The sequence below is a fragment of the Corythoichthys intestinalis genome, chromosome 9, assembly GCF_030265065.1.
Source record: "Corythoichthys intestinalis isolate RoL2023-P3 chromosome 9, ASM3026506v1, whole genome shotgun sequence".
NCBI lineage: Eukaryota > Metazoa > Chordata > Actinopteri > Syngnathiformes > Syngnathidae > Corythoichthys > Corythoichthys intestinalis.
The window spans coordinates 26,714,487-26,741,806 of NC_080403.1; the positions used below are offsets into that span (position 1 = coordinate 26,714,487).

The 27,320-nt window shown below is 38.4% G+C and overlaps 2 protein-coding genes across 6 annotated transcripts in view; one reads left to right on the top strand and one right to left on the bottom strand.

Moving 5' to 3' along the window:
- The window catches only part of padi2 (peptidyl arginine deiminase, type II), a 56,924-nt gene extending 35,710 nt beyond the window's left edge, over positions 1-21,214 (bottom strand). The window contains exons 1-2 of one of the 5 annotated variants that reach the window (XM_057846174.1): positions 12,887-13,028; positions 12,377-12,552 (exon numbers count right to left, since the gene is read on the bottom strand). In XM_057846174.1, coding sequence (XP_057702157.1) covers positions 12,377-12,534 — 158 coding nt within the window. In that variant the 5' untranslated portion in view covers positions 12,535-12,552; positions 12,887-13,028. The other 4 variants (XM_057846178.1, XM_057846175.1, XM_057846177.1 and 1 more) reach the window with 4 other exon arrangements.
- A 2,349-nt stretch (positions 21,215-23,563) lies between these two features.
- The window catches only part of lrig2 (leucine-rich repeats and immunoglobulin-like domains 2), a 34,836-nt gene continuing 31,079 nt past the window's right edge, over positions 23,564-27,320 (top strand). The window contains exon 1 of the mRNA XM_057846396.1: positions 23,564-24,199. Within this exon, the coding sequence (XP_057702379.1) occupies positions 24,012-24,199 (188 nt within the window). The 5' untranslated portion in view covers positions 23,564-24,011. The remainder of the gene's footprint in view (positions 24,200-27,320) is intronic.

The window sequence follows — 27,320 nt, forward strand, 5'->3', positions numbered from 1 at the left end:
TACTTTCAACCAGGGGAGCCCCAGCACTACTGGAGCAGATTTACACGGCATTACCAAAAAGCTACGGACCTCAAAATGATTTCCGGACAGTTTTGTTTTGAGCGGAGGCGTAATAAACCTCACGTCCGCCAGGGGTCGCCCATCGAGATCTAAAACCCGTTTGGGCCTAGCGAGTCTTATTAATGTACATTTAAGAGCGTCCACAACACTCTGGTCAACAAAACAATCATCAGCCCCCGAATCGATTAGAGCAGAAAACTTAATATTAACCCCACCGTGTGACAATTCACCCGGCAGTTGCAGTCTCATAACACCTTGGGGTTCGCTGGGTTCCTTTATCACGTCGCGGGGCAATTCACTTGACTGATTACTGTCATGTACGAACCTCGGCCCCCCTCGGGCAAGGGGAACCCCTGGGACCGAAGATCCAGATAGACGCGAAGGGAAAGCGTCACAGGCGGCGATATGGTGCCCCGGCGAGCCACAATAAAGACACAAGCCTGCCTCCAACCGCCTCCGTCGCTCCGCAGCAGAAAGGCGCCCGCCACCGAGTTGTGTAGGCTCCCCTCCTATCGGGACCGGACTCCGCGTCGGCGTAGAAACGAACGGCGGTTTGACGAAGCTGTCCCCACGGACCGCAGTCGGACCGCTCCGCGGCGATGACCAACGACGTCTCCGAGGCTCCATGGCACGTTCCCTCTCACGCGCTTTCAGGCGATTGTCCAAAAGCACGGACAAAGAAATCAGGTCTTCCAGATTCGATGAATCATCCCGAACCGCCAACTCGTCCTTCACCGCAGAAGACAGCCCACGCCGAAAAATCCCACACAGCGCCGCTTCCCCAAAACCGCACTCAGCGGCCAAAATGCGAAACTGAATAGAGTAGTCTGCAACAGTTAGATCGCCCTGAAAAAAATCCAACAGGCGGCTGGCTGCCTCCTTGCCTCTAACTGGATGATCAAAAACTCTTACAAACTCAGTCTCAAAAGTCTCAAAAGAATTACGGATCGCGGGCCTTGTGTTGCTTACCGCCATGGCCCATGTAGCCGCTTTACCGGCGAGGAGACTCATTACATAAGCTACACGGGATCTGTCACTCGCAAACGTACAAGGCTGCTGGTCAAAAATTAGGGAGCACTGATGCAAAAACTGTCGGCAAGCACCTGGCTCTCCCTCATAACGATGAGGGTGTGGCAACATCGGCTCCCGAAAAGAAGCCGACGGGCTCATCGGGGGCGGGGCGGGTAGATCGGGCGCCGCAGCAGCGTCAATTATACCACCGGGCTTTACAGGCGAAGCCATATTCGCAACTCTTGTGGTGAGCGAGCCGATCACATCCACTAATTTGCGTATGGATTGCTCGTGTTGACTGATCATATGGTAGTGACCAACGAGAGCACGGCAAAGACCCTCCGAGTCCGTGGGATCCATGTGGTCGGACTATTCTGTTATGAACGGCAAGCCGTTGATGTGGATCCCAAAAACAGACAAGGAGATCAGGTAGAGCTAATGTTTGTATTTAATAAGTACAACAAAAGGGAGCACGCCAAAATGCGAGTAGAACTGAGAGAGCACGCCAATAAACGCGGATATAATAAAATACAACAAAGGGAGCACGCCAATAAACGCGGATATAATAAAATACAACAAAGGGAGCACGCGAATAAACGCGGATATAATAAAATACAACAAAGGGAGCACGCGAAAAATGCGAGTTTAACAAAGTACAACTAAGAGAGCACGCTAGAATGCATGAATATAACACAGTACAAGAATCTGACTACAAAGCCCAAAAGAGCACTAAAGTAAAGATGACCAAACCAGAATACGACCGTAGAACGTCGGGAAACTCGAAGGATGACGATGAACACACAGGCGGTAAGCAAGGCAAATAGCAAGCAATAGTCCGACACTTGCAGATGGTGACAAGCTTCCTTAAATACTGAGCTTTCCTAATCAAGCACAGGTGTGTCACATTACCCCGCCAATCTGGCTCAATCAGGTGCTGCATAAAGGAAAGAAAAAGAACTGAGACACACACAAATATGACACTCTCCCCAAAAATGCTCGTGCAGCCTTTACTGGCTCCAACAGCCGGCCGATCAACCTGTTACCCGTTTGAAGCAAACTGCTGGAGAAAATTGTGTTCAATTAGATACAATCCTATTTTTCATTGAACAATTTAATGAGTTATTACCAACATGCCTATAGAATAGGATACTCGACTTCTACGGCACTCACACAAATGACAGAGGACTGGCTAACTGATATGGACCAACAGAACGTAATAGGAGCAGTTCTATTAGATCTAAGTGCTGCTTTCGATGTCATCGACCACAATATATTACTTAATAAACTTAGGTGCAATGGCTTTACTCCATCTGCTGTAGCTTGGATTGAAAGTTATCTGACCAGTAGAACTCAGAAAGTTATGTTCAATGGGTGCTTCTCAAATGCACAACAAATACATTACGGAATTCCACAAGGTTCTTCACTGGGGCCGCTGCTCTTCTCTATTTTTACAAACGACCTCCCACTTCTTTGTAAAAATGCGAGCGTGTGTATGTTTGCTGATGACTCAACACTCTATAAATCTGCCAAAACAGTGGAGGAAATCGCCTCAGCCCTTAACCAAGAGCTACAGTTGGTGTCCACTTGGATCACCGACAACAAAATGGTTCTGAACATATCAAAAACTAAGAGTATCATTTTTGGGACGAAACATTCATTAAGATCCAAACCTCAGTTAAACCTTGTACTAAACAATGTGGTTGTAGAGCAGGTACAAGAAACCAAGCTCCTAGGAATAACTTTAGACTGCAATTTATCATGGTCAACACACATTGATTTGTTAGTGCAAAAGATGGGGAGGAATATATCAGTAGTAAAAAAATGTTCACCCTTTTTAACACCTCAGTTGACAAAACAGGTCTTGCAGACCCTTGTATTGTCACACCTGGACAACTGTTCGGTGGTCTGGTCAGGCACAACAAAGACGAACCTACAGAGGCTCCAACGAGTACAAAACAGAGCAGCCAGGCTAGTGTTTAAAAGCAGCCAGAGAGCCAACACAGACAACATGCATGACAAACTGTCTTGGCTTAAAGTGGATTCAAGGCTGCGAGTATCTCTTCTCTCTTTTCTGAAAAACATCATCACATTGAGCAAACTAGGCAGTTTGTTTAAGCATTACACTCTGAGCTCAACTCTGCACTCATACCCAACCAGACATGCTATTAGCGGTAACTACACCATACCTATCATGAAAACTACCGTAATTTTCGGACTATAAGCCGCTACTTTTTTCCCTCATTTTGAATCCTGCGGTTTATAGTCCAGTTATTTGTTGATTTATTTGGGTTAATAGGCAACACTTTATTTGACGGCGGCGTCATAAGACTGCCATAAGACCTTCATAATTATGACATGACCCTATCCTGGGCATTAATGAATGCTTATGAGAGATTTCATTTAGTATCATGCGGCAAATTATGTCACTAAAACCATTTATTTCCAGCTCGGATCTTTTGCATCCATTCATAAGTGATATAATTTGCCGGCTGGTACAAAATGACATCTGTCATAGGTATGAACATGGTCTTATGACAGTCTTATGGCACCACTGTCAAATACAGTGCTACTACATACCATAACTAGCAATTAATGACACAACTGGAGCAGTAACTGAAGAAATAATTATCAAAGAGCATGAATTTTGATTGTTATTTACATCTGTAGCACTGCAATGCATGATGGGAGGCATGCTGGATGACAACAGTATTGACAGCAGGTGGCAGCAGAGGTTGACGGTCTCCCCCAAGAGAACAGTGATGGCCAAATGAAGCTTCTTGAAGCAATGAAGCTTTGCAGCCAATTGTTTCAAAGCTTCGTGGGGGTTCATTTGGTCTTAAAACAGTCTTATGATGCTGCTGTCAAATTAAGTGTTACCGGTTTATATCTTTTGGTGTAACTATCCCACACTACAGTGAGGACAGCTGCGGCTTATAGTCCAGTGCGGCTTATCTATGAACAAACGCAGTTTTCGTGTCAAATTTGGTGGGTGGTGGCTTATAGTCAGGTGCGCCTTATAGTCCAGAAATGATGGTAACTTAAAACAACGTACAATACTATGTAGAGCTATGATTGAATGGAATGCCCTCCCAGACCAAATTTAAAAAACTCAAAATAAAGCTAATTTCAAGAAACAAATAAAGCAGTACTTTAGGGTCAACTGTATTTGATCACTGATGTAATTTGTAATGTAAGACTCTTTGTTGTTGTCGACTTATATATTACCTCTTATATTGTCTATTTACCTCCTTACTAACTTTCTTCTGTCTTTATGTTAGTATGTTGAATTATGTTTGTTTTAGTGTGTAAAGTTTTCAAGATAAGAATTCTTTCTTATATATACAGTATAGCCTATGTTGATTAGTATGTTGATGTTTTGTCTGTTTTATGTTTTGTATGGACCCCAGGAAGGGTCCTCCATAGATTAGTCTGTTGGTGTTTTGTCTGTTTTATGTTTTGTGTGGACCCCAGTATAAGTAGCGGATGTTTTCATCAGTTAATGGGGATCGTAATAAAAAAATACAAATACAAATACAAAATACGGTGGGGCAAATAAGTATTTAGTCAACCACTAACCTAGAAAATCACATTGTTTGATTTTTATAGAATTCATATCTAAATTAGAGTGGAAAATAAGTATTTGGTCACCTACAGACAAGCAAGATTTCTGGCTGTCAAAGAGGTCTAACTTCTTCTAACAAGGTCTAACGAGGCTCCACTCGTTACCTGTATTAATGGCACCTGTTTTAACTCATTATCAGTATAAAAGACACATGTGCACAACCTCAGTCAGTCACACTCCAAACTCCACTATGGCCAAGACCAAAGAGCTGTCGAAGGACACCAGAGACAAAGCTGTAGACCTGCACCAGGCTGGGAAGACTGAATCTGCAATAGGTATAACGCTTGGTGTAAAGAAATCAACTGTGGGAGCAATTATTACAAAATGGAAGAAATACAAGACCACTGATAATCTCCCTCGAGCTGGGGTTCCATGCAAGATCTCACCCCGAGGCGTCAAAATGATAACAAGAACGGTGTGCAAAAATCCCAGAACCACACGGGGGGACCTAGTGAATGACCTACAGAGAGCTGGGACCACAGTAACAAAGGCTACTATCCGTAACACAAAGCGCCGCCAGGGACTCAAATCCTGCACTGCCAGACGTGTCCCCCTGCTGAAGAAAGTACACGTCCAGGCCAGTCTACGGTTCGCTAGAGAGCATTTGGATGATCCAGAAGAGGACTGGAAGAATGTGTTATGGTCAGATGAAACCAAAATAGAACTTTTTGGTAGAAACCCAGGTTCTCGTGTTTGGAGGAGAAAGAATACTGAATTGCATCCAAAGAACACCATACCCACTGTGAAGCATGGGGGTGGAAACATCATGCTTTGGGGCTGTTTTTCTGCAAAGGGACCAGGACGACTGATCTGTGTAAAGGAAAGAATGAATGGGGCCATGTATCGAGAGATTTTGAGTCAAAATCTCCTTAAATCAGCAAGAGCATTGAAGATGAGACGTGGCTGGGTCTTTCAGCATGACAATGATCCCAAACACACAGCCAGGGCAACAAAGGAGTGGCTTCGTAAGAAGCATTTCAAGGTCCTGGAGTGGCCTAGCCAGTCTCCAGATCTCAACCCCATAGAAAATCTGTGGAGGGAGTTGAAAGTCCGTGTTGCCCAACGACAGCCCCAAAACATCACTGCTCTAGAGGAGAGCTGCATGGAGGAATGGGCCAAAATACCAGCAACAGTGTGTGAAAAGCTTGTGAAGAGTTACAGAAAACGTTTGGCCTCCGTTATTGCCAACAAAAGGTACATAACAAAGTATTGAGATGAACATTTGGGATTGCCCAAATACTTATTTTCCACCATGATTTGCAATAAATTCTTTAAAAATCAAACAATGTGATTTTCTGGGTTATTTTTCCACATTCCGTCTCTCATGGTTGAGGTTTACCCATGTTGACAATTACAGGCCTCTCTAATGTTTTCAAGTGGGAGAACTTGCACATTTAGAGGTTGACTAAATACTTATTTGCCCCACTGTATATCGTGATACTTTGGATCCCCTAAGGTTATCGATATCTTCCTGCCAAGAATCGAGATATCATTTTAAAAAGGTGTCACTGTCAAAAAAAAAGAACAAAAAGGAACCAAGTTGCTACCAAAATCTTCCAACATAATAGTGTCTCAGTTAACTCTAAGGCTGAATTGACGGTGCTTGATGCCCAATCCATTTAGACTAGAAATGTTCATTAATTCTAAACCAGAGCATTCACAGTCATTCAGTCCGATTTTCAGGGCATTTTTCAGATCACTTGCTGTTCATTTTAGGTCATTTCCTGTTGAGTTTAAGTCACTGCCTATTCATTTGGGTGATTCCCAGGTCACTTCCAGTTATGTGACCTAAAATAAACAGGAAGTGACCCATAAAATACCTCAAAATCAACAGGAAGTAACTGAAAATCAACAGGTAAATGACTTTAAAAGACCCAAAATTACCTCATTGCCTACCACTGACAGCCGTAGACATTCAATCGGTTTGAAGTGGGAGTTCCCAGTTCCCAGTTCAAATGGATTGTATGTCTACTAGTGATAACTCATTCCAATTCACAGCAGAAGCTTATTTTTGTGTATATTGGTCGTTTGTAGAATATCATAGAATGATTTCCTGACCAAAGTATCGATAGTCGTTGTATCGCCATATCGTCAGGAAGAATTTACCCAACCATTATTAATTGAATCATTTTCATTATGTTCAGACTTACATTTACCTCTTTTCACTTGCTGAATGTGCCAGTCCATTTGTTTCCCCTCAAACGCACGTTTGATTGGTTGATGACTTATACAACATGTCAACAACATGCCAACTCCTCAAACCCCTTCCAAAAGGAAGGGACATTAGTAGTTTTCATTTTCGGCCAGCGGCAACCACTGTGAGTAACGTAACAAGACATCAATGTTGTGGAGTTGGGGAACACAGCACAAATGTTGCTACTGAAAGTCCGACCTGCATCAGAGTTAGCATAACATTAAACTGTGTGCATTTGCTAACCTGCAAAACTTGAGTAGGCAGCTGCTTAGAGAGCCTTTTGTTTTTATTTTATTTATAAGGTCTTAATTAAAGCAGCCCCAAGGGGCTTTCATTTTTCTGTTGAATTTGGCTGTACTTGTGGACAAAAGCAGTAGTGTTTTACCTGAAGGAAGGCTCCAATTTTATGTATTTTTGTTATTTCCTAACAGGTTTTTTCAGTTATACTTAATTTCGTTATTTACACAGTCAATTTGGTTGGTCTTAAGACAAATGTTTTTAGGTGAAGCAATTCGGCATTTGAGCAAACACTCTGTGATGACATAATAGAGGACACGAGTTGCTTCACCAAAAACATTCTTGGATAGTTAAGTGATTAACAAGTTTGTATTTATTGTGTATGTCAATATAATTTAAGTCATGTTCAAATATTGCAATTATAATTAGCTAATAAAATCCAGACATTTATTCTGGAAATTTTCAAAATGTTTTTTTTAGTAGTTTTTGAAAACAAAGTTTGAATCGAACGGTGCATCATGTGAACCAATACATACTGTATGAAAGTTAGTATAGGTCAATACAGCCCTGACCCCAGTTCGCCCAATCTGTTTGGTCTTATTATTGTCCCATCCCCAGCAAATGTGTACATGCAGGCTGTGCTCATACACGGAGATTAAGGGAAGGCCGGGGGCCATACCCCCCCCCCCCCTTCCAGTGGCATAAAATGTGATTGCATATAATTGACTTTCCAATATGTTAATTTACTTTTTTTTTTTTTTTTTTAACAATTTATCAAAGTTTTCAACAGTGTTCACATGGCTGTTGAGTTTGGTGAGTTTTGAAGCATTCTGAGGGGGTCAAAGTAGGGCTTAAAGCGTCGGCGGAAAAGAATGACTGCTAAGGGGCGCTTGGCGCTACATAGTGTATTTGGAATTTGTCTTTACACGATATCAAAGATTGCACCTGTCTTGAGCTGCCTGTCAATTTTGGTGCATTTTGAAGCATTCTAAAGGGGTCAAATTGAGCTCAAAGGGGCTGCGGAACAAAGAATAACTGTAATAATAATAATAAAACCGAGGAACCACAATAGGTTACCAAAAAAGAACATTGTCACCTGCATATCCATACTGTTCCGTTATAATATCATATATTTTTCTCCCAAAGCTGCTGTGGCGGTCAATAAGCCCTCTCATACATTCAGTTGGACTATCAATGTTATCCACAGGTGCTAAATAAACAAGTAACATCGAAAACATACATGTTCAACACGAATATGGCGTAAATGAATGCTTAACTACACGGCGAAGACGTAAACAGTGAGAGAGCGGCGTGCAGTTGTTGTGTGCAGCTAACATGGCAGGATGTGTCTGAGGAAAACTTTTCTACATGTCCGTCCATGATCAAACGTAATTAAATATTCCTTTACTTAAAGTTTGCAGTGTTTACTTTGTAACCGATGTTTTTTCGGCCATTTTTAACACAAAGTTGCAATTTCTGATGGGGCACAAAATTTGACAGAACACCTGCGGGCGTACCATATTCAATGGATAACAATCTTGGCGGAAAAGTATAGCTGTCCTAAGCAGCCTGATTTAGAATTCTTCTCAAATATGATGGGAAAAAATGCTTATTTTCAATTTATTGTTATAAATATTCTTGTAAGTTAATTTTCTTGCTGACACTGCGTTTCAGCATAAGCCGATTTTAAGGCCTGGTGGCTGAAAAGTGTCATTGCATGAAATTGACTCTCATATGTATATAAAACTTGTAAAGCAATAAAACTGCAACAAAAATTAATGAAATTTGCAAAAAATATATATTTTTATAATGGTTCAAAATCATTTTTCGAACAGATCATGTGACTAGCACCTTAGACGGCCATTTGCTTTGCATATAATTAAAAAAAAAAAAATAGGGGAGGGCAATTTTATTTTTCGAATGATTTTTTTTCTTTGACTGAAAATATTTCTTTTGATTGAAGCAACTTTTTGGGGGATTGAATGATTTAGACACAAATGTCCTACCCATAATAAGGCCCAAACACAAAGAGGATTGCTTCAATCAAATAAAAATTTTCAATGAAAAATTAAGCGTAAAAATGCAAAATTTTCAATCTCAAATATTTTTTCGCATTCAAAAACATTTTCTATGATTGAAATTTTTCTTTTTTTGATTGAAGTGATTTTTCTATTTGAAAATAATTTTTTTGAAGCAACTTATTTTTTGATTTAATAATAAAGACAAAAACATCCCAACCAAAATGTGGCCCAAACACAAATCAACATTACTTCAATCAAAAAAACTTGACTCCAATCAACAAAAAGAAAATTAAATCAAAGAAAAATAGCTTTAACACGCATTTTTTTGAGTTTCAAATTTATTTTTGCATTCAAACACTTTTTTTTTTTTGTTTTGTTTTTTGAAGCGACTTATTTTGATTGAAAATATTTATTTTGATTGAAGCAACTTTTTTTAAATTGAATAATAAAGACACAAATCTACCTCCATATGACTTCGCCCAGGGGATACAATTTTTGATTGGGGTAACTACATTGGCACGAAACCGGCGGGTGTGCCATATTCAATGGATGGCGATCTTGGCGAAAAGTATTGCCTAAGCAGCCTGATTTAGAATTCTTCTCAAGAATGATGGGAAACAAAAACGCTCATTGTCAACTTATTAATATACCTTTTCTTGTAAGTTAATTTTATTGCTGACACTGCATTTCGGTGTCATCAACATGTTGTGCCTCACCTGACCCAAAAGTCAAACTCCGCCAATGCGTTTCAGGGTCATCAACATGTTTTGCACCATCCCCCTGCCCCAAAAGTCAAACTCCACCTATTCAGGAAGTCGACGTGATGTCACGATGACGTCACCTCGCTTAGCAACGTGTCGCCATTTTGCGAAGGGGGTGCGCACAGCTAAACATTCTGTAAACAAATGTCTGAAATTCATATATTTCAGGTGTGTTTTGAGTCTTTTTTCATAAAAACGTCTTCGCGACTTGGACCTCCCAGTTCGAGTGGCGTTCCAATGATATTTTCCTAGTCGGAGGCCGGAAAAGTCCGACATCATCTTTGTTGTGCTATGATTTTATATTGACGATCAGCAAAGGGTGTAACTAAAAAAAGGCAGTTTACAGTGTGGGCTATAACGCAGCCGTCGTTTTTCCTCTACTATTTGATCGCTTATAGGAAGACAGGTTCGCTGGAGGTCAACATGTCTTTGGATGGCCAAAATAAAAAAACACCTCGTCGCGATCAGCCATCATTGTTGTTTACATTTGCTTGGAACGCTTTGAGGTCGGCACTGGTACCATCCGAGTGGGATAAATCCGACTTCCCACTTCTCTGGAATGCAGCATAAACATCATACTTGTCTAATAGATATCATATTTATATAGAACTAGATGCAAAATGACAGACTCGACGCCGTTGGCAACACATGCATTGAAAACTACGTGCGTTAGTAAACAGCCGCCATCTTAAAGCAGGAGACTTCCCTTGTAGACTGTTGTAGTGAACCTTCCAAGCTAACCTAATTAACTTTTTATCTAAAATACTCCTAAATCGGCAAAATCTTGACTTGAATCTATCTTCAAAACAGTTTTAAAACTTTCACATGTCAAAAGTAGACAGAAGGGAAATTATGGAATGATGGGAGCAATTTAACAACTTTAACAGTTGATTCGCAAAATTAAATTAATTGAATGTAGTTTAAAGCTGCTTATACAAAATGGGGACTTGAATATTTTATTTACTGTTTTAAAATGTTAACTTGATACTGAAATAGTCGTTTATTTAAACCTGAGAGGCTTTTTATACAATTTTTGTAACTAATGCACAAAACATTAAAAGCATCTAATAGCTTTGGAAGTTTGTGGGATTTTCCACTGACAGTTTACAATATTATTTGCACGTTTTACTGACTGACTATACCATTTCTATTTGTTATTTAGAATGTTTTGTGTTTGTCACTGAATAAACAGGTCAGTTTCTTGTTACCAACCATTGTGTATTATTCAAACTCACCTAATTCAGCTGGCTAGTTGTTATCAAGAGTACTAAAACCCTTTTCAACATGAGTCTGACAACTAAGTAAGGAGGCTAAATAACTATAAACTTTAATACATGCTCAGATAGGCCAGTATCGGTATCGGCCAGTATCGCTATCGGATCGGAAGTGCAAAAACCTGGATCGGGACATCCCTAGTATATACGAAGTGATTATTTCTGCCGTAACAGGTAATTCACCTCCAAGCGTTATTTAGCCCTGAACACGTCACGGCAAATTGACCAATTCCCACCAGGCCAATAATATACCGATTGACTAATCAGAGCAGTGTACGGCAAAAGAAAAATAACGCTTTGCGAGTTGCCGGTTACGGTAATAATAACCACTGCCTTGTCTATTGAATCCTAGCAGCTAATTGGGGCAAAAATTAAAGTTTACTCACCAGTAATAAAATGTCTGCTGCAAACGTAAATGTGCTTGGATTTAGGTTCCCACAGGCGAGAATAGACCACGGAACAGTCTTCTTTTACTGTTCCTCGATGAAATGCTTTCAGCCATTTGCTTGTCCTTTTTTTCTCACGAGGAAGAATAAAGAACTTCAAATGCAGCCCCGAACTCTTCCTTGTGTGACAACCCGCAACACAGCAACTTTTAGTAATTCCGACGGAAAAAAGACAGCAAATAAGACGAAAATTCAACGCGTTTGTATTACAATGCAAGACAGAGCAACTGCTTATGACTCGTCTTTTGCCCCGTTTTCAATATGGCGACGCTTTTTTGTGGCTGGTGACGTCATTAATACCCGGATGTCTGACTTCTTCAATGGTTAGGGTTATTGATCAGGCCTTTGATTTGAAACCGTTCAGATCACTACGCACCACGTTTTCTTCAATTTGTTACTAAGTAATGCTGTGAATAGCAGGTGGTTGACAGAACAGCTAATATTTCACATTTCAAAGAGACCATAAAACAGCAGAGTAAACAAGGATGTTTAACGAGCGTCACTGTTGCCTAACCTGATTCCAGGTGCCTTAGGGGTGTCGGCGTCCGATAGTTTGCACAACAGACGCTCTCATCCCAGCACTATCTCCTCTCACTTATCCTGAAGCTGGAAATCACCCCCACGCGAGACATTCTAAACTTAACGTGCCCCTACTTGCTTGTAGCATTCTTACAGTGCACATCAGGTTGGACATGCAGGCAATGGCAGTGACAGGCGACATACTTGAAGGAAAATTGTTCATGAGCGAACCATTTTATTTTGCAATCGCCGGGTAATCCAGTCTCAACTCGGATGTGCTGCGTCGGCTGGCGGTTGGCACGGCGGATGAGATTCTGCGGGACAACAAAGTCTCTGGTGTTTGAAGGGAAACAATAGACGGCCTGTTTTACTGTCGCCAGCAGCAGCATGTGTGTATTGACTTGTTGCTGCGCATTCCGTATCAACATGCAAAAACAGAAACAAATAATATCCCTGTTCAGAAATTGGGGTTTTTAGTGGATTTAGGCAAGCAAAATTCAAAACAATGAAAATCATTGTCAATGCAGAAATTGGGTAAGTAGCCCATGTATGAAAAAGTATTTCCCATTTTAGAAAAACCTACTTTTTTGACAATATTCTGATTCATTGGGTTTGAAGTACTGATATGTGTAGTGTATTGGCAGCTCGTGAAGTAAACCACAACAGCTCCCACGATGCAAAGTACAACACGGTAAGTAAAGCAATATGTACAATATGCAAGGAAACTTCAGGTGTGCGTACCTGTTCAGTGCTACGTGAAGCGCCGAGCCCACCACGCAAACGACGTTTACACTTTTATCATAATCAACTCTGAGAGTGCGAGGACGAAACATGGTTCCTGCCGTTACTCTCAGGACAGGTGATTCCCTTGGACTGAGCCGACTGTCCCTAGAGATAACAGTGACTCACGACGGTGGGAACGAACCAGGGCTGTGATTGGTCACAGCAGTGGACTTGACTCCGGCTCTTTAGTCATGTGACACCCCCCACCAACCTTTATCTGGTTTACTCCTGCCCGCTCATTCACCTTGAGCCTTCGTGCTTTTTGTTTGTTTCAAAACTGCCCTATAATCTCATACTAATGTGAAGTGTTCACTTAGTGTTTACTTGCGTATATTAGTGCATTTAAGAGTACGTGTGTGTGTCCAGTGGTTAATACAGTATTTTGAATGAATGGGATGGTAAACCTTGTCTATATCCAGCAGATGGCACTCTTCGTGGTAATACAGTGATCCCTCGTTTTTCGCGACTAATGGGGACCGCCTCCCCCCCGCGATATTAGTAGAAGTGTTGCTTATTTACATTAAATAAATATATATTTCATATTATATAATATTATATTATATTATATTAAATATATATTATATACACACACACATATACATACTGTACATAAGGACTGTATTTGTTTATTATAACAATAAATCAACAAGATGGCATTAACATTATTAACATTCTGTTAAAGCGATCCATGGATAGAAAGACTTGTTCTTAAAAGAAAAATGTTAGTACAAGTTATATAAATTTTATATTAAAACCCCTCTTAATGTTTTCCTTTTAATAAAATTTGTAAAATTTTTAATCAAAAAATAAACTAGTAGCCCGCCATTGCTGATGTCAATAATTACTTACACAATGCTCATGGGTGCTGAAGCCTATAAAATCAGTCGCACCCAAGCGCCAGCAGAGGGCGGCAAAACTCCATAAAACACAACAAGTGAGCTTTTGACTGTACTGTCATTTAAATCTGTATGAGCGGCGCATCTGCGTTAATTGCGTCAAATATTTTAACGTGATTAATTTAAAAAATTAATTAACACCCGTTAACGCGATAATTTTGACAGCCCTAAAAAAAAATATATATATATATATATATATATATATATATATATATACATATGAATTAATTAATTGTAATTAATCGAAATTCAAACCATCTATAAAATATGCCATATTTTTCTGTAAATTATTTTTGGAATGGAAAGATAAGACACAAGATGGATATATACATTCAACATACGGTACATAAGTACTGTATTTGTTTGTTATAACAATAAATCAACAAGATGGCATTAACATAATCAACATTCCGTTAAAGCGATTCATGGATAGAAAGACTTGTAGTTCTTAAAAGATAAATGTTAGTACAGGTTATAGAAATTTTATATTAAAACGCCTCTTAATGTTTTTATTTTAATAAAGTTTGTAAAATTTTCAATCAAAAAATAAACTAGTAGGTCGCCATTGTTGATGTCAATAATTACACAATTCTCATGGTCATAAAATCAGTCGCACCCAAGTGCCAGCAGTGGGTGACAAAACTCCAAAAAACACAAGTAACAAGTAAGTGCACATTACCCTGTGCTGTCATTTTAATCTGTTTGAGCGGGGCATGTGCGTTAATTGCGTCAAATATTTTAACGTGATTAATTCAAAAAATTAATTACCGCCCGTTAACGCGATAGTTTTGGCAGCCTTAATATATATATATATATATATATATATCATATATATATATATATATATCTTATATATATATATATCTTATATATAATACATATACATAATATATATTATATATACATATTATATATAATATATATATATATATACACATATATTATATATATATTATATATAATATATATATACACACACACACACACATATATATTAGGGCTGTCAAATTTAACGCGTTAACGGCTAGTAATTTTTTTTTAAATTAATCACGTTAAAATATTTAACACATTTAACCCTTGAGAGTCGAAGGACGCGCCGGCGCATCCTCAGCGCACGTCGTCTTTGAAGCACCCTCGCGTTTTAATTACGTCACCCACATGCCGTTGGTTGGTCTCGTTTTAAAGTGCGGAAGTTGCGGTTTACTCTCGTTGTTATTTGAAGTCAATCGACCAACTAAAACGTGAGATATTGTCATTTAAGTTTTATAGTTTTATTGTCCTCTCAAAAAAACATTAAAACGCTGCATGGATCATTTGTTTATGTCTATATTTCCATAATTTCTTGTCCTTTTTCAAAACGGAAGCTCCATGAAAAAAACACAAATCAAACGAACCCTTTCGAAGTCACAGTGGAAGCACAAAATGCGTTTTTTTTTTATAAATATAACTGCCGTGCGAGGTTCCACCGAACGAGAGGCAGGAGTGTTCTGACGCAGCGACGGGCGAGCGACGGCCGTTTGAATCAAGCAAGCGGGCGAGCGACTTTGTGTGACTTTGAGGATGAACGGAAAACTAAATTTAGCGCAAGCAATTGTGCTTTTTGATCAACTTGAGGAAGAGGGTGGTCCAAATTCGTCATCATCGTCTTCTTCGGAAGAGTCCTCGAGTGAAGATAGTGACGGATTTGAACACGTGGGTGACGCCATCGACGAGCAGAGGTAAGCCAACTCACTTTTTTTTTTTTTTTTTTTTTTTTTAATGCTGTAAAAGTTTCTTTTGATATTGCAAGACAAAGTTAATTTTGATGCAATATAAGTGCGTGTTTGTGTATGTAATAATAAAATGTGCATATCAGATCAAAGTATAATTTTGTGGTCTTCTTTCTATATGAAGATTAGGGATGTAGCACATATTCAGCTACGGTATTCTTTCTATTGTCATACATATAGATTTCCATTATTATTTATTGCTGTATATATTTTTATTTTATACTTTATTATTTTCATAAATACTGACTTTTGTTTCATGTACATTTATAGTGACAATGAAAGTAAAGTGAAATGAAAATGGAAGGGTGGAAAGAGGACCGACACCCCATGGAAGTGTGGGCTGTGATGTAGCCCTGTGTCTAATTCCAGGACGAAACTGCTTTTCGGAGTGGCATGCCTGAAAAAAATTTAACTTGTTTATTGTAAATATTTTTGAAAATACTTTTTTCCCCAATGTTATATATATATTTTTTTTCCCACAATCAGTCTTCTCAATTTGTGTATATAAATGTGTGTTCAAGAAGCTTGATTGTGTGTACATAGTTTTCATCAGGTGATGGGCCGCAATACCTAAACTCATAAAGAGATGGCCTCACTTTTTGTGTTAGATGGTATATTTTTTCACTGTTCTTGACTGTTTGGTCTGCTGTATATAACCTGTTTTGACTAGAGCATGTATAAATGCAAAAAACGCCTATGGCTATACCTGTTGTTTATGTTGAATTGTCAAATAAAAGACTATTTATTCTAAATTTTTTTGGTTGAATGTTCATCCTAACATGTTGAATAAATATTACAAAGTTTCAAAACGGTTCGTTACGCATGTTTGGTTGTCAATTGGACATCAATATTAAAAATTTTGACAAAACGATTTTGGAATTTTTGGTCTTTTTGGGCCCAAAATTATGATTTATAATTGGTCAGTGAAGGAAACAACAGTTTGGACATGCAGTTCAAGGTGTCACAAAAAAAGGGACCAAACCAGGCCATCGTAAACAATTCTGTCTTTGAAATATAAAGGCAACTTCAAAGGCATGCAAAATCAGACAAAATAGGCCCAGACCTTAAAGGGTTAACATATGCGCGGAATGACCCGCTCATGCATTGCCTCAAACAGATTACAATGACGCACTTGAGAGCTAAGCGGCAGAGAGAGGTGTCTTGTTTTGTGCTTTTTCTTAGCAAAGGTTTACCACACGCGACATGCTGGCACTTTGTTTCTTTATTAGCACATTCAGCTTCAACATTAACACAGCTTACGGCTCTCCGCAGGCCGTAACTCTAACACACTCCTGCATCATGTGAGTAAACAACATGTTGGCGCCGCATGCACTTCAACGTACCTCGGATAATTCTATATCAGAATATTACAAAAGGCGAGTGGTCACAGGCGTTCATTGGACCGCGCTGTTTATTGGCATAAGCTTCAGCAACTCCTTCACAACAAACATAAGCATCATTTAGTGAAAGCGCAACAAAAATAATATCCCTCAAAAAAAAAAAATGTTCACAAAAAGACAAGCGCTTCAATCTGTATTAATGAGGCCCTATTCTCACACAGTTAAACAACAGTGCAAAGAGAACTGGCATTCCCAATCAAAATAGAGATGCAACATACACATAAAACTTACTCAAGACTTCGGTCAAACTGTATTAAAACATTTCGTTTAGTTCAACAAATACATTTGATGGCAATATTTGTTCACAATTTACAAACTATCAGAAGTCAAGTACGATGTGAAGCCAGCCCTCAAATGACGTGAATTACAACGGATGAACCAGTAAACAGGAAACTAAGGCATCAGTCGAGGGACAAAACACACTATTTGGCTTGATTTCTAATTTAATTTAAAACTCGCCATTGACACCTTGTGGTGTATTTAGTGTATTTAGTGTATCTAGTTTATTTTTTGATAGGAATTTGTACAAATTTTATTAAAAGGAAAAAATTAAGAGGGGTTTTGATATAAAATTAGTATAACTTGTACTAACATTTATCTTTTAAGAACTACCAGTCTTTCTTCTGGATCCCTTTAACAGAAAGAATGCTAATAATGTTAATGCCATCTTGTGGATTTATTGTTATAATAAACAAATACAGTACTTATGTACAGTATGTTGAATGTATATATCCGTCTTATGTCTTTCCATTCCAACAATAAATTACGGAAAAATATGGCATATTCCGCGACCCTCGTGAGGAAAAGCGGCTTGGAAAATGAATGAATGAATGAATATGGCATATTATATATATAAATGGCGGAAAACACAGACAAGACTGAAAAAGCAGTTTCTGCTCTTGCACTCCTCTTTAAAAGAAACTGCTGTATTTTAAGCCCAAAAAAAAAAAGACTTTGAAAAAGTATTCACTCGTAATTTTAAACTTTTAAACAAATGACGTCACAATGAAAAAAATGGTGTCTGTAAAAAATGCACAGATATCTACCTCTATACCTCCATAACTATTGCTTAATTGTATTTTTTTTTTTTGTTACGGTCGCTTTTTCTCCGATATGTTAGATGATATATAGTTATATGACCATGTTTCACCCATAAAATCCCCAAATAATCCAGCTATGGCCATTCACAGAAGTGTCTTGACACTCAGTGATACATGCTACATGGAGTTTTTTGATTGAAACAAGGTAAGTACGCGATATCTCGTTAAAGTCATGGCGTCTGTAATTCTGTTCTCGCGTGCACTTAAAAAATGCCCCCCGTTCAAAATTTTTCTTCCCCCAGAAAATTAAGATTTTAAGCTTTTCAGTGATGTATCACATGTATCGCTCAATAACAGAGGGCGTGGCCCAATAAGTAACACGAACATAGCACAAATAAATTTGGGTCCGTTTTGCTGTAAATGGGGGGCTTGAGATATTAATTTCGAGTGAATACGTCACTCACAGCCCTCTACTGCAAAATGGACCCGAAGCGGTAACATTCATTTGTGCTACGTACGTGCTAGTTGTTAGGACATCCATTAGCCGCAGGAGCTAAGCCAAGGAAAAGCTACGAATGATATCACCACTATTAATACCTCAATAAAAGCATAATACTGAAAAATAAATACATAAATAAATAAAAACATTATACTGTATGGACAAAACCGTTGCAGCACAAACCAGCACAAACGATTGACACAATTCTTAATCGAAATTTAGGGCTAGCTGACCTCAGATTTACCTATAAAAGAATTGTAAACATCTCTAAAACGAAACCAGCACAAACAAAACTTTTACAGCACAAACGATTGACATCATTTTTATAAAAAATTGTGTCTCTATAAAATCCTGCATTTTTTTAATTGAAAAAAAAAAATCTGCCATGGACTGAAAGCACGATGTTTGAATCGTGAAGTAGTGAGGAATAACTGTAAATGAATCTCGTTGTTCGTAGAAAATACTTTCATCCTTTTATGCATGCGCGCGAATTATGTTTTTTTAATTCTTGAATGTTTTTATAATATTCATGTAGGACAGAGGTCTCATATTTGCGGGCCATTGGACAATAATTAGCAGTAGGGCTGCAGCTATCAATTATTTTAGGAGTAGCTTAATCTATCAACTAGTTAGTTCGAATAATCGAGTAATCGGATTAGAAACATTTAATGCGTTGCAGAATTAATTTAAGGAGATGTAAAACAAAGGCTTGTTAAGATTACTCTTTCAAAAGAGCATTACATACAAATAATACAAAATAAAATTCCCAAATGTTTTTTCAAACTATGCAGATTTGCACTTTCATTAAAAAATAAATTAAAACACCTGAGTTTATCCTCAAACAGTATAGACGAGTTTCCTGAGCAAAACATGGGCGGCACCATCTTTGACATTTTCTGCTACTTATTTATTTCCTTCTAATTTAAAAGTCAATATTTGCGTTACCTTTAATATGTCTTTCTTTAATATATAATATATTTCATTTCAATGTGCATAATGTAAGAGTCATTTGCACTTATTTTTGTTATTGCATGTTACTTATAGCTTTATTATTTACAAAAAGAAATCAATTTTTACATTATCTTTAATTTTAATGTACATCCTATGTTCTTAAAGTTATGTTCTAAAGTCATTAAAATTGAAGTTTTGCATTTAGATGTGAGGAAATGAGGGAAAATAAAGTTTAGGAGATGGAGTTCGGGGTTCGTCGTGTTTTTGTTAATTGTTATTTTGCATGTATGCTTTGTTGCAATAAGTGTGATGCAGTAGCCTAATGCACTATTAATGTAAAACCTGTTGTGTTTTATTGTGTAAAAATGTGTGTCAAAAGCAGTTTGTTTTGGCATTTTGGTTGTTTTAGGCGGTTTGAGACCCGCCCCACACTCACACACTCACACAGTCCCTTATTTCTGGGAGTTTCGGCAAGTAATTCTAGCTACTTTCACCCCTGGGTTTCAGTAACACCACAAAATGGCTGCTGCGCTTGGAAAGCGGTGTCATTGTTTTTGTTGTTGTTATTTTCTCCACTATCAGAAGTCAAAGAAATTAGAAATGTGCATACTGAAATAATGCATATTTTATATGAATTTCATTTATCATAAGTGTTGTCTTGCACTTTCAAAATGAAATTCAGAAAGAAATGTTAATAATAATAAATACACATAATTCTATGTTCAAACACACATTAATTGTTTTGGTTTTGGTTGTTTGCTAGGGGAAAAAAAAAAGTCCAAATAAAATATCTTGAAAAAGGATATCCTGGGCATTTTCAAAGCGAATTGTCTTGTTAACCTGATAAGGTGACATCAAATGTTATGAAAAATAAGGTAAAAATACTACTACTAATGTCTTCTTTAAATGTTGGGGAAATTATTGAGGTGAGAAATCTGCGAATAAGTGAAGGGTTAGGTCTCGAATCGCGAATATATGGGAGTGTCCTATGACTAACACCTGCCAAACTGATTTATAATTGTCAACAGACGCCACCAAATGGCTACAAAGTACTTTTTTAGTCTCAAGGAAATTCCTTAATTCACTTCTACATAGTTTTCTGACACCAAGATGCCAAAAGATGATGGCAAAGCATTACTTTGTCAGAATAAAGCACCTCAAATCACATCCATGGAGTTTCTGGGCGTCACAGTGCTTCAAGAGATTGCCAAATTTGAATTGCTTTGGATTGTTGTGCTTGCTTGAATCGAAGGGGTCTGAATACAAGTATAGATAAATACATGTCATACGAATATGAAATTAATCAGGTAGGACTATAAGGCGATAATATAACGAATCACAGAGTGTTTTATCACAGCATGGTTAAGTTTTACAAAACAGAACCTCTCACGAAATGAATAATGCATCTCTGCATGCGTGCATGAGTAGCAGCAAGGCAAAATAAAACAATACTTCTGTATTTTTAAAGAAATAGAAAAAAACTCACATTCATTTAACATGCGTTATTATTATTATTATTATTTTTAATAAGAAGTCAATCATTTAATGTGATCCGCCTTCACACCTATGGCTTACCTGCCCATGTTCGCCTTCAAGGTGGTTCCCTGCACATAAAGAATTCTCTGGGGTCTTTCTGGGTCTAAACGAAGAGTACGTTGATATTCTGGTGTTCCATGATTCTTCTGGTAGAAGAAAGTGGTTGGAGAGCTTTGTTGAGACATGGCTGCTAGTGGTAGCTGTTATTTGGCAGACTGTTAACTGCTTGTCTGTGCTCTGGTTTTTCCAGGCTGTAATATGAGTAAGGTGGAGCACACACACATTCACACACTCATAATGTATACCCTCAAGGCACTCCTTATTATATTTTTATTTATTTATTTATTTTTGGCAGGGGATCAAGTGGTTGGTTTAATTACTTTAATTCTGTGGGTGCGGTTTTGATTTTTAATTTGTTGCGCAAAGTTACTTTTACCATTACTTTTCAGTCAACTAGACTTGGAAAGAAAAGTTTAGTTGGGGCCAACTTTTTCTAAAGATTAATATTCAGTTTGATCATTTAGTTTAGTTAAATGAATTATTTGCTTCTCTGTCACAGAAATTATACAGTGGACCCACCCTCTGCATATTTGCAGTTTTGGACCCACAATTCACCTATTCAACACAGTTTAAGGGTTTCCCCTCACTAGATGAATTAATAGTCACTAACTCTTTCATACTTGTGTTTATTTTGTCCCTGTCTGGTCTGCTGATTTTTTAACCTGTACACAAGTTTAAAAATCAAAGGTTCAATGTGAGCCAAGTGCTTCCCCTTGTGGTCACATTTTTGAAAAGCAGGTAATACAATAGCTCTTTGAAAGCCATTGACGGTGACAGACGTCCAATCCATTTGGACTGGGAGTGGTGGCAGAGAATGGTTGCTGCCTGCCAATCCTCCCAATCCAAACTGACTGAACATCTAACACCTTTAATGGGAGTTTTATTATTATCATTTATACTTTTGTTATTTTCCTAAACAAAGTAGGCTACTTGTTGTACTGTAGAACTAGGACTAAAGGTACAAGTACTTTTAGTAGCAGTACAAGTACACATTTAAGCACACATTCAAGTGCATGTACAACTAAAAGTACAGTGGCTTGTAGTTAAAAGAAGAGGTGGGTAGTAATTAGGGTTGGGCATCGTCTGAAATTGAGCGATTCCAGTTCTGATTACACGTTTCGATTTCGGTTCCGAACGATTCTCGATTCCGATTCTTTTAAGAAGCAGGGTAAAAAAAATTGCATCGTTTATATTAAAATCTTAACTTCTCAATGATATTTTAAATTATATGAACTTCTCACAGGGCTATTTGTGTATAAATATCAGTCTTTGAACTTGAGCAATTTTGTTCCGCTCGGCAGTCAGGGTATCGAAACATGGAATCAAAATTTAAAAATTCGAACGGTTCCGGGAGCATCGGAGTGTTAGAACGGGTTCCCATCGATGATCGATGCCCAACCCTAGTAGTAACGCGTTGCATGTACTCCGTTACATTTACTTGATTAACTTTTTGAGAGAGTAGTTTTAACTAAGCCATACTTTTTACTTTTACTTGAGTAGATTTAAAAAACACTACTCTAACTCCGCTACTTTGCGCTGCACAAGACTCGTTACATTTTTCCTCTTTATTCTACATATTAGATTATCTTTTGCCAACGATGCCAAGAGTAGCGCTACTAATTTTACCAATGCAAAAAAAAAAAACAGGTTTTACACATCTATTAGGCTACTGCATTACACTCACTGCAACTACGCATACGTACATGAGAAACTGTCAAATTTGTATTTTAAAGTAACATGAACAAAATAAGTACAAATGACTTACAGCATGCACAGTGAAATGGAATATATTTTGAAAATAACAGAAACATAGGCTTTTTTATATTATAAGGAAATAAGTAGCCTAACATCGGTAAATGAACAAAAAGAAGTCCAAAGTGCACATAAACTATGTTACCAAATGTATCACATTTGAGGCAAGCATTTCTGGACCTCGTTGCACTAAAAAAATATATATATTTAAAACCTTATTCTGTTCAATCTCACTTTAGTTATATTTCTTTACCACAAGAACTGCATGTAACGCTTAATGTATCATTTATGATACACATTAGAGAACATATATATGGCGGAAAACACTCAGGTGACTTGACGTTCTGCTCTGAGGCCCCAAATTTCATATTTGTCCGATATGCACGTGTGATACATCGTTGGTAAGCTTAAAATCTCAGTTTTGAAGTCAATGGTCTGTCATTTCCAATGACGGCTATCTCCAAGAGTTGCAAAGACGATACTATCCGTCATTTCCAAAGATGACTTCATCCGTCCAGTCATATCCACAGACGGATAATAAATCAATTCCAATGGGAATCAGGAAAAAGTTACCGAACAGCAGAGCAAAACATCTATCTCAAAGCAATTTCTCCAGAAAATATATTACCTAGAACAATACGATTCTGTACACGAGCCAATCACATTCGCGTACAAATTTGACAAACTTGTACCTGAACCAATAGAATCGTCCATATTTTGCGAAAAGGGGGCGGGACCTGGAATATCCCGTGTCATCAACAGCGGGCGCGTTTGTTGTTCTGTATAGACGCATCGAGAAACCCAAATTACTCAAAATCTTTTTAAACAACCTGGCGAAATAGTTTAGAACAAAACGAACGCGTACATGGCGTGGAACTAAATGCGGCGCTGGAGAAAGTTGCTCGAGTGTGTCGGCAATCCAGGTTGGAGCGGAAGGAATTCCAAGCACGGGGAAGGAGAAGAAAAGGAAGAATCTGTGCCAAGATGCTGGGCTCAAACTGGGCCTTAACTCAGTTTATCAGCTCCGTTGGGAACCGGGGTTGTGGCATGACGTTAAAGTGTGTTTCTGCTTGACCGAACAAAAGTTGCGGTACCACTTCGACGGGGGAATAGGAAAATAGTGAAGTAAAGCGAGTTGGCTAAGTAGCTCTGCCGCTACTCCTGCGGGAAGACATTTAAAATGGCGGAATGCTGCCCCCTTCCCTCTGCCTTCATCTTCGTGCTTCTCAGTGTGAGTGCTTGGGCCTTCGAGTCGTGTCCGGCTCCTTGCTCCTGCCACACGGGCCCGGACGAGCTTGGAGTGCTGGACTGCAACAGGAAACGGCTTTCGACGGCTCCCTCGGATGCACCGGAGGGGATAAGCCAAGTGTAAGTAGGTCGCCAAGTTAGCGTGGATGTGCTAAAGTTGCCCCGGCTGGGAGAGCATCACAACATTGACACTGTTTATTGCAAAAGCCCGCTCATATTTAACATATTTTTGGTGTGGAAAGGGACTTTTAATTTTCATGTGAGTCTGATTTTTATTTTAACGAACTTGCTGGTTAATGTCTTTGGAAAACTACAAGTATCAGGTAGGGGTGCACGATATCCATTTTTTGAAACCGATATCGATAACTTCCTGCTCCTCAAAGCCGATACTGATATCGATAACGGATAATGAATATATAAGTTTTTAAATGTGTATTCATAGTTTTTTGCACCCCTGGAGGTTAAAAAAAAAGTACTGGTGGATTCAACAGAGCTTTGCTTTTGATCTAACCAGATTTTTCATGATGGCATGAACATTATTATAATGAACAAAACAAAAAGAAGAACAGTCTCGACTTCAAATAAAGTGCCAATATTTTTTTTTTTTTTTTTCAAATAAATATAATTTTAGTCAGTCACAATCAATTAGTCAATTTCATTGAAGAGGTGTTCCCTGAACAATGAGCACTGAACTAAAACATAAACCCAACAAGTATTGCGCTTTGTCATCAGATAAAAACATTTGGTGCTAGAGGAGATGAGACTTGTGGTCTTGGTCCATGAAACAACTTAACCTGGCAATTATGGGACAGCAAGCCTATCAATAACCAAAAGGCCTCTCAATAACTTATACAACACTTTAAAATGCAAACATTTGCTAATTGCCATAGTAGGGTTCATCGCTCAAAGATAGAAAAATAAGGCCTCTAGAACAGTAACAAAACTGCATAAGCCAAGGCTAGGATTCAAGTAAAGAAATTCTAAAATTAAATTTGTAAATATTTACCTTCTAGGTAAATATTTACAAATTTAACTGAAACAAAAAGTGCATTAAGACTCTTCACAGTATCCAAAAGTAAATAATTATGTCACTGAAATGTTTTAAATTTAGTGAAAGCGCATTCCCCATTATCAAATATGGTAGAACAAAAAGCATTAATGGCTTGCCTTCTAATAATCCATAAGAACGGCAGGGAGAGAACCCATTTCCAATGAAGCATGAGGTTTCTTCTCTGCACAGTACGAAATCCTTATCCAGCCACTGCGCCATCAGACCAAGCATGCTAACAGGACTAACATTACATGTCCATATGTCCGTGGTAAAACCTATATGTGCCGTGCATGGTTGCTGTTCAAAGTATGGAGGAGTGTGTCAATCTCATCACACTTTGCCGGTAAAAATTCATCTGAAAAGTGGCAGCGGCTTGGAGTGATGAACGTGGGCTCCAAATGACGAAGTAGCCGCTTGAATCCTATCTCTTACACAAGGGAAAAGGGTTGGTCGTCTAGCGCCAACATTTAGCCGCACCGCTGGCTTTGAAATTGGATGTGCAGCTTCATTTGCAGCCCGCGCGTTGTCGTACTCTTTTAAAACACCATCGAAGCAATCGTGATCTTTTAAGTGGCTTATTAAGATGTGTTGTAGCTCGACACCTTTTTCCCTCCTCGTGGAACTTCGGCTTTGCATATGTTACAAATTGCAAGTGAAGTGTTTTCCACTGACAAATCCCACACTACCGACGCCATGCTAGTTGTTTTGTTAGCCAGCCGTGCTGCACAGTACTGCCGTCACTTGAGCGTTACGTCACAGAAAGGGAGCGCTTAATTTGTTGTAAAACTCCTTCCCAAATCACACACGCAGCCACAGATACGTTGTACTGGCAAAACAGGAGTGAAAACAAACGCACGTATCTCAATCCGCCAACACCGTGCCAAAAATATTATACGTATATTGTCGGTCCTATTAATAATGTTATTGGATTTATTGGGATGACGCCATAATTCCTATTATCGGACCAATAATTATCGTGTACCTGTAGTATCAGGCTCAATGGTCATTGAGTGAAATCTCCAAAAGTAGACAACACTCATATAAATCCTTTTTTAAAACACTAATTTAACTTGACGGCGCTAGACGTCCTATCCATTTTGACTGGGAGGGCTGACGGCTATCAATTTGCATTTTAAAAAAAAAAGTCACTTGCTATGTAAAGGGTTAATAATTTAGAACAAGCAGCAATTTTCATACCATAACAGCTAGAAAAAGATAGAAATTTAAATTTAATACAAACAAAAAGTGCAAATTATAATGCAAAGTGGAAACTGCAGGAATGACAGTGATGTGGAAATGTAAATAAGTGAATGAAGTACTATCACACTATGTATAGTTTGGCTGGGAACCTCAGGGTACCTTACGATACGACTTGAAATGCAAGGCTCCCGATAACAATGATCTCACAATATGGCAATGCAACAATTATGGACAGGTAAAGAAATTATTCTGCAATCTACAATATGTTGATTTTTGGTCAATTACTTTTGGTTTTGGGGCATTTCTGGTGCATTTCCTGTTGATTTTGGGGCATTTACGGATAACCTCCTGTTGATTTTGGGTCACTGAACAGGAAGTGAATGTCCCTAAATGTGTAGTAAGTGACTCAAAATCAACAAGAAGTGACCTGTAAATGCCCTAAAATGAACATGAAATGACCTATAAATGCTCCCTAGAACCGGGAAATCTGGCTGAGGGCTGAACGATATTGGAAAAAACTAGAGATGTCGATGCCTATCGATCGGGTCCGATCACGTCATTTTCAAAGTATCGGAATCGGCAAAAAAGTATCGGCCATGCCTTTTTTAATATATATATAAATTAAATTGTTTTCTAATTGTATTTAATGTTACAGACATAATATGTTACACTCATCCAGAGTCTTTAGTTTAGGCTTAAGGTAGGGTTATCAAATTTATCCCGATAACGGCGGTAAATAATTTAAAAAAAAAATGTATCACGTTAAAATATTTAACGCAATTAATGCATGCGGTGCACGACCCACTCACGCATTGTCGCGCTCAGTCTGTAATGGCGCCGTTTTATCCATATAGAGAGATAAAAGGCAGCGTAAAATGAGTAGAGTGAATTTTGGCAGTCTTTGGAGCCTTTTTTTTAATTGGCTAAAGCCTTACAATCCCTCTCCCTACGGTTAGAAATATCATGGGAAGCAATGTGGGGAAGCAAGGT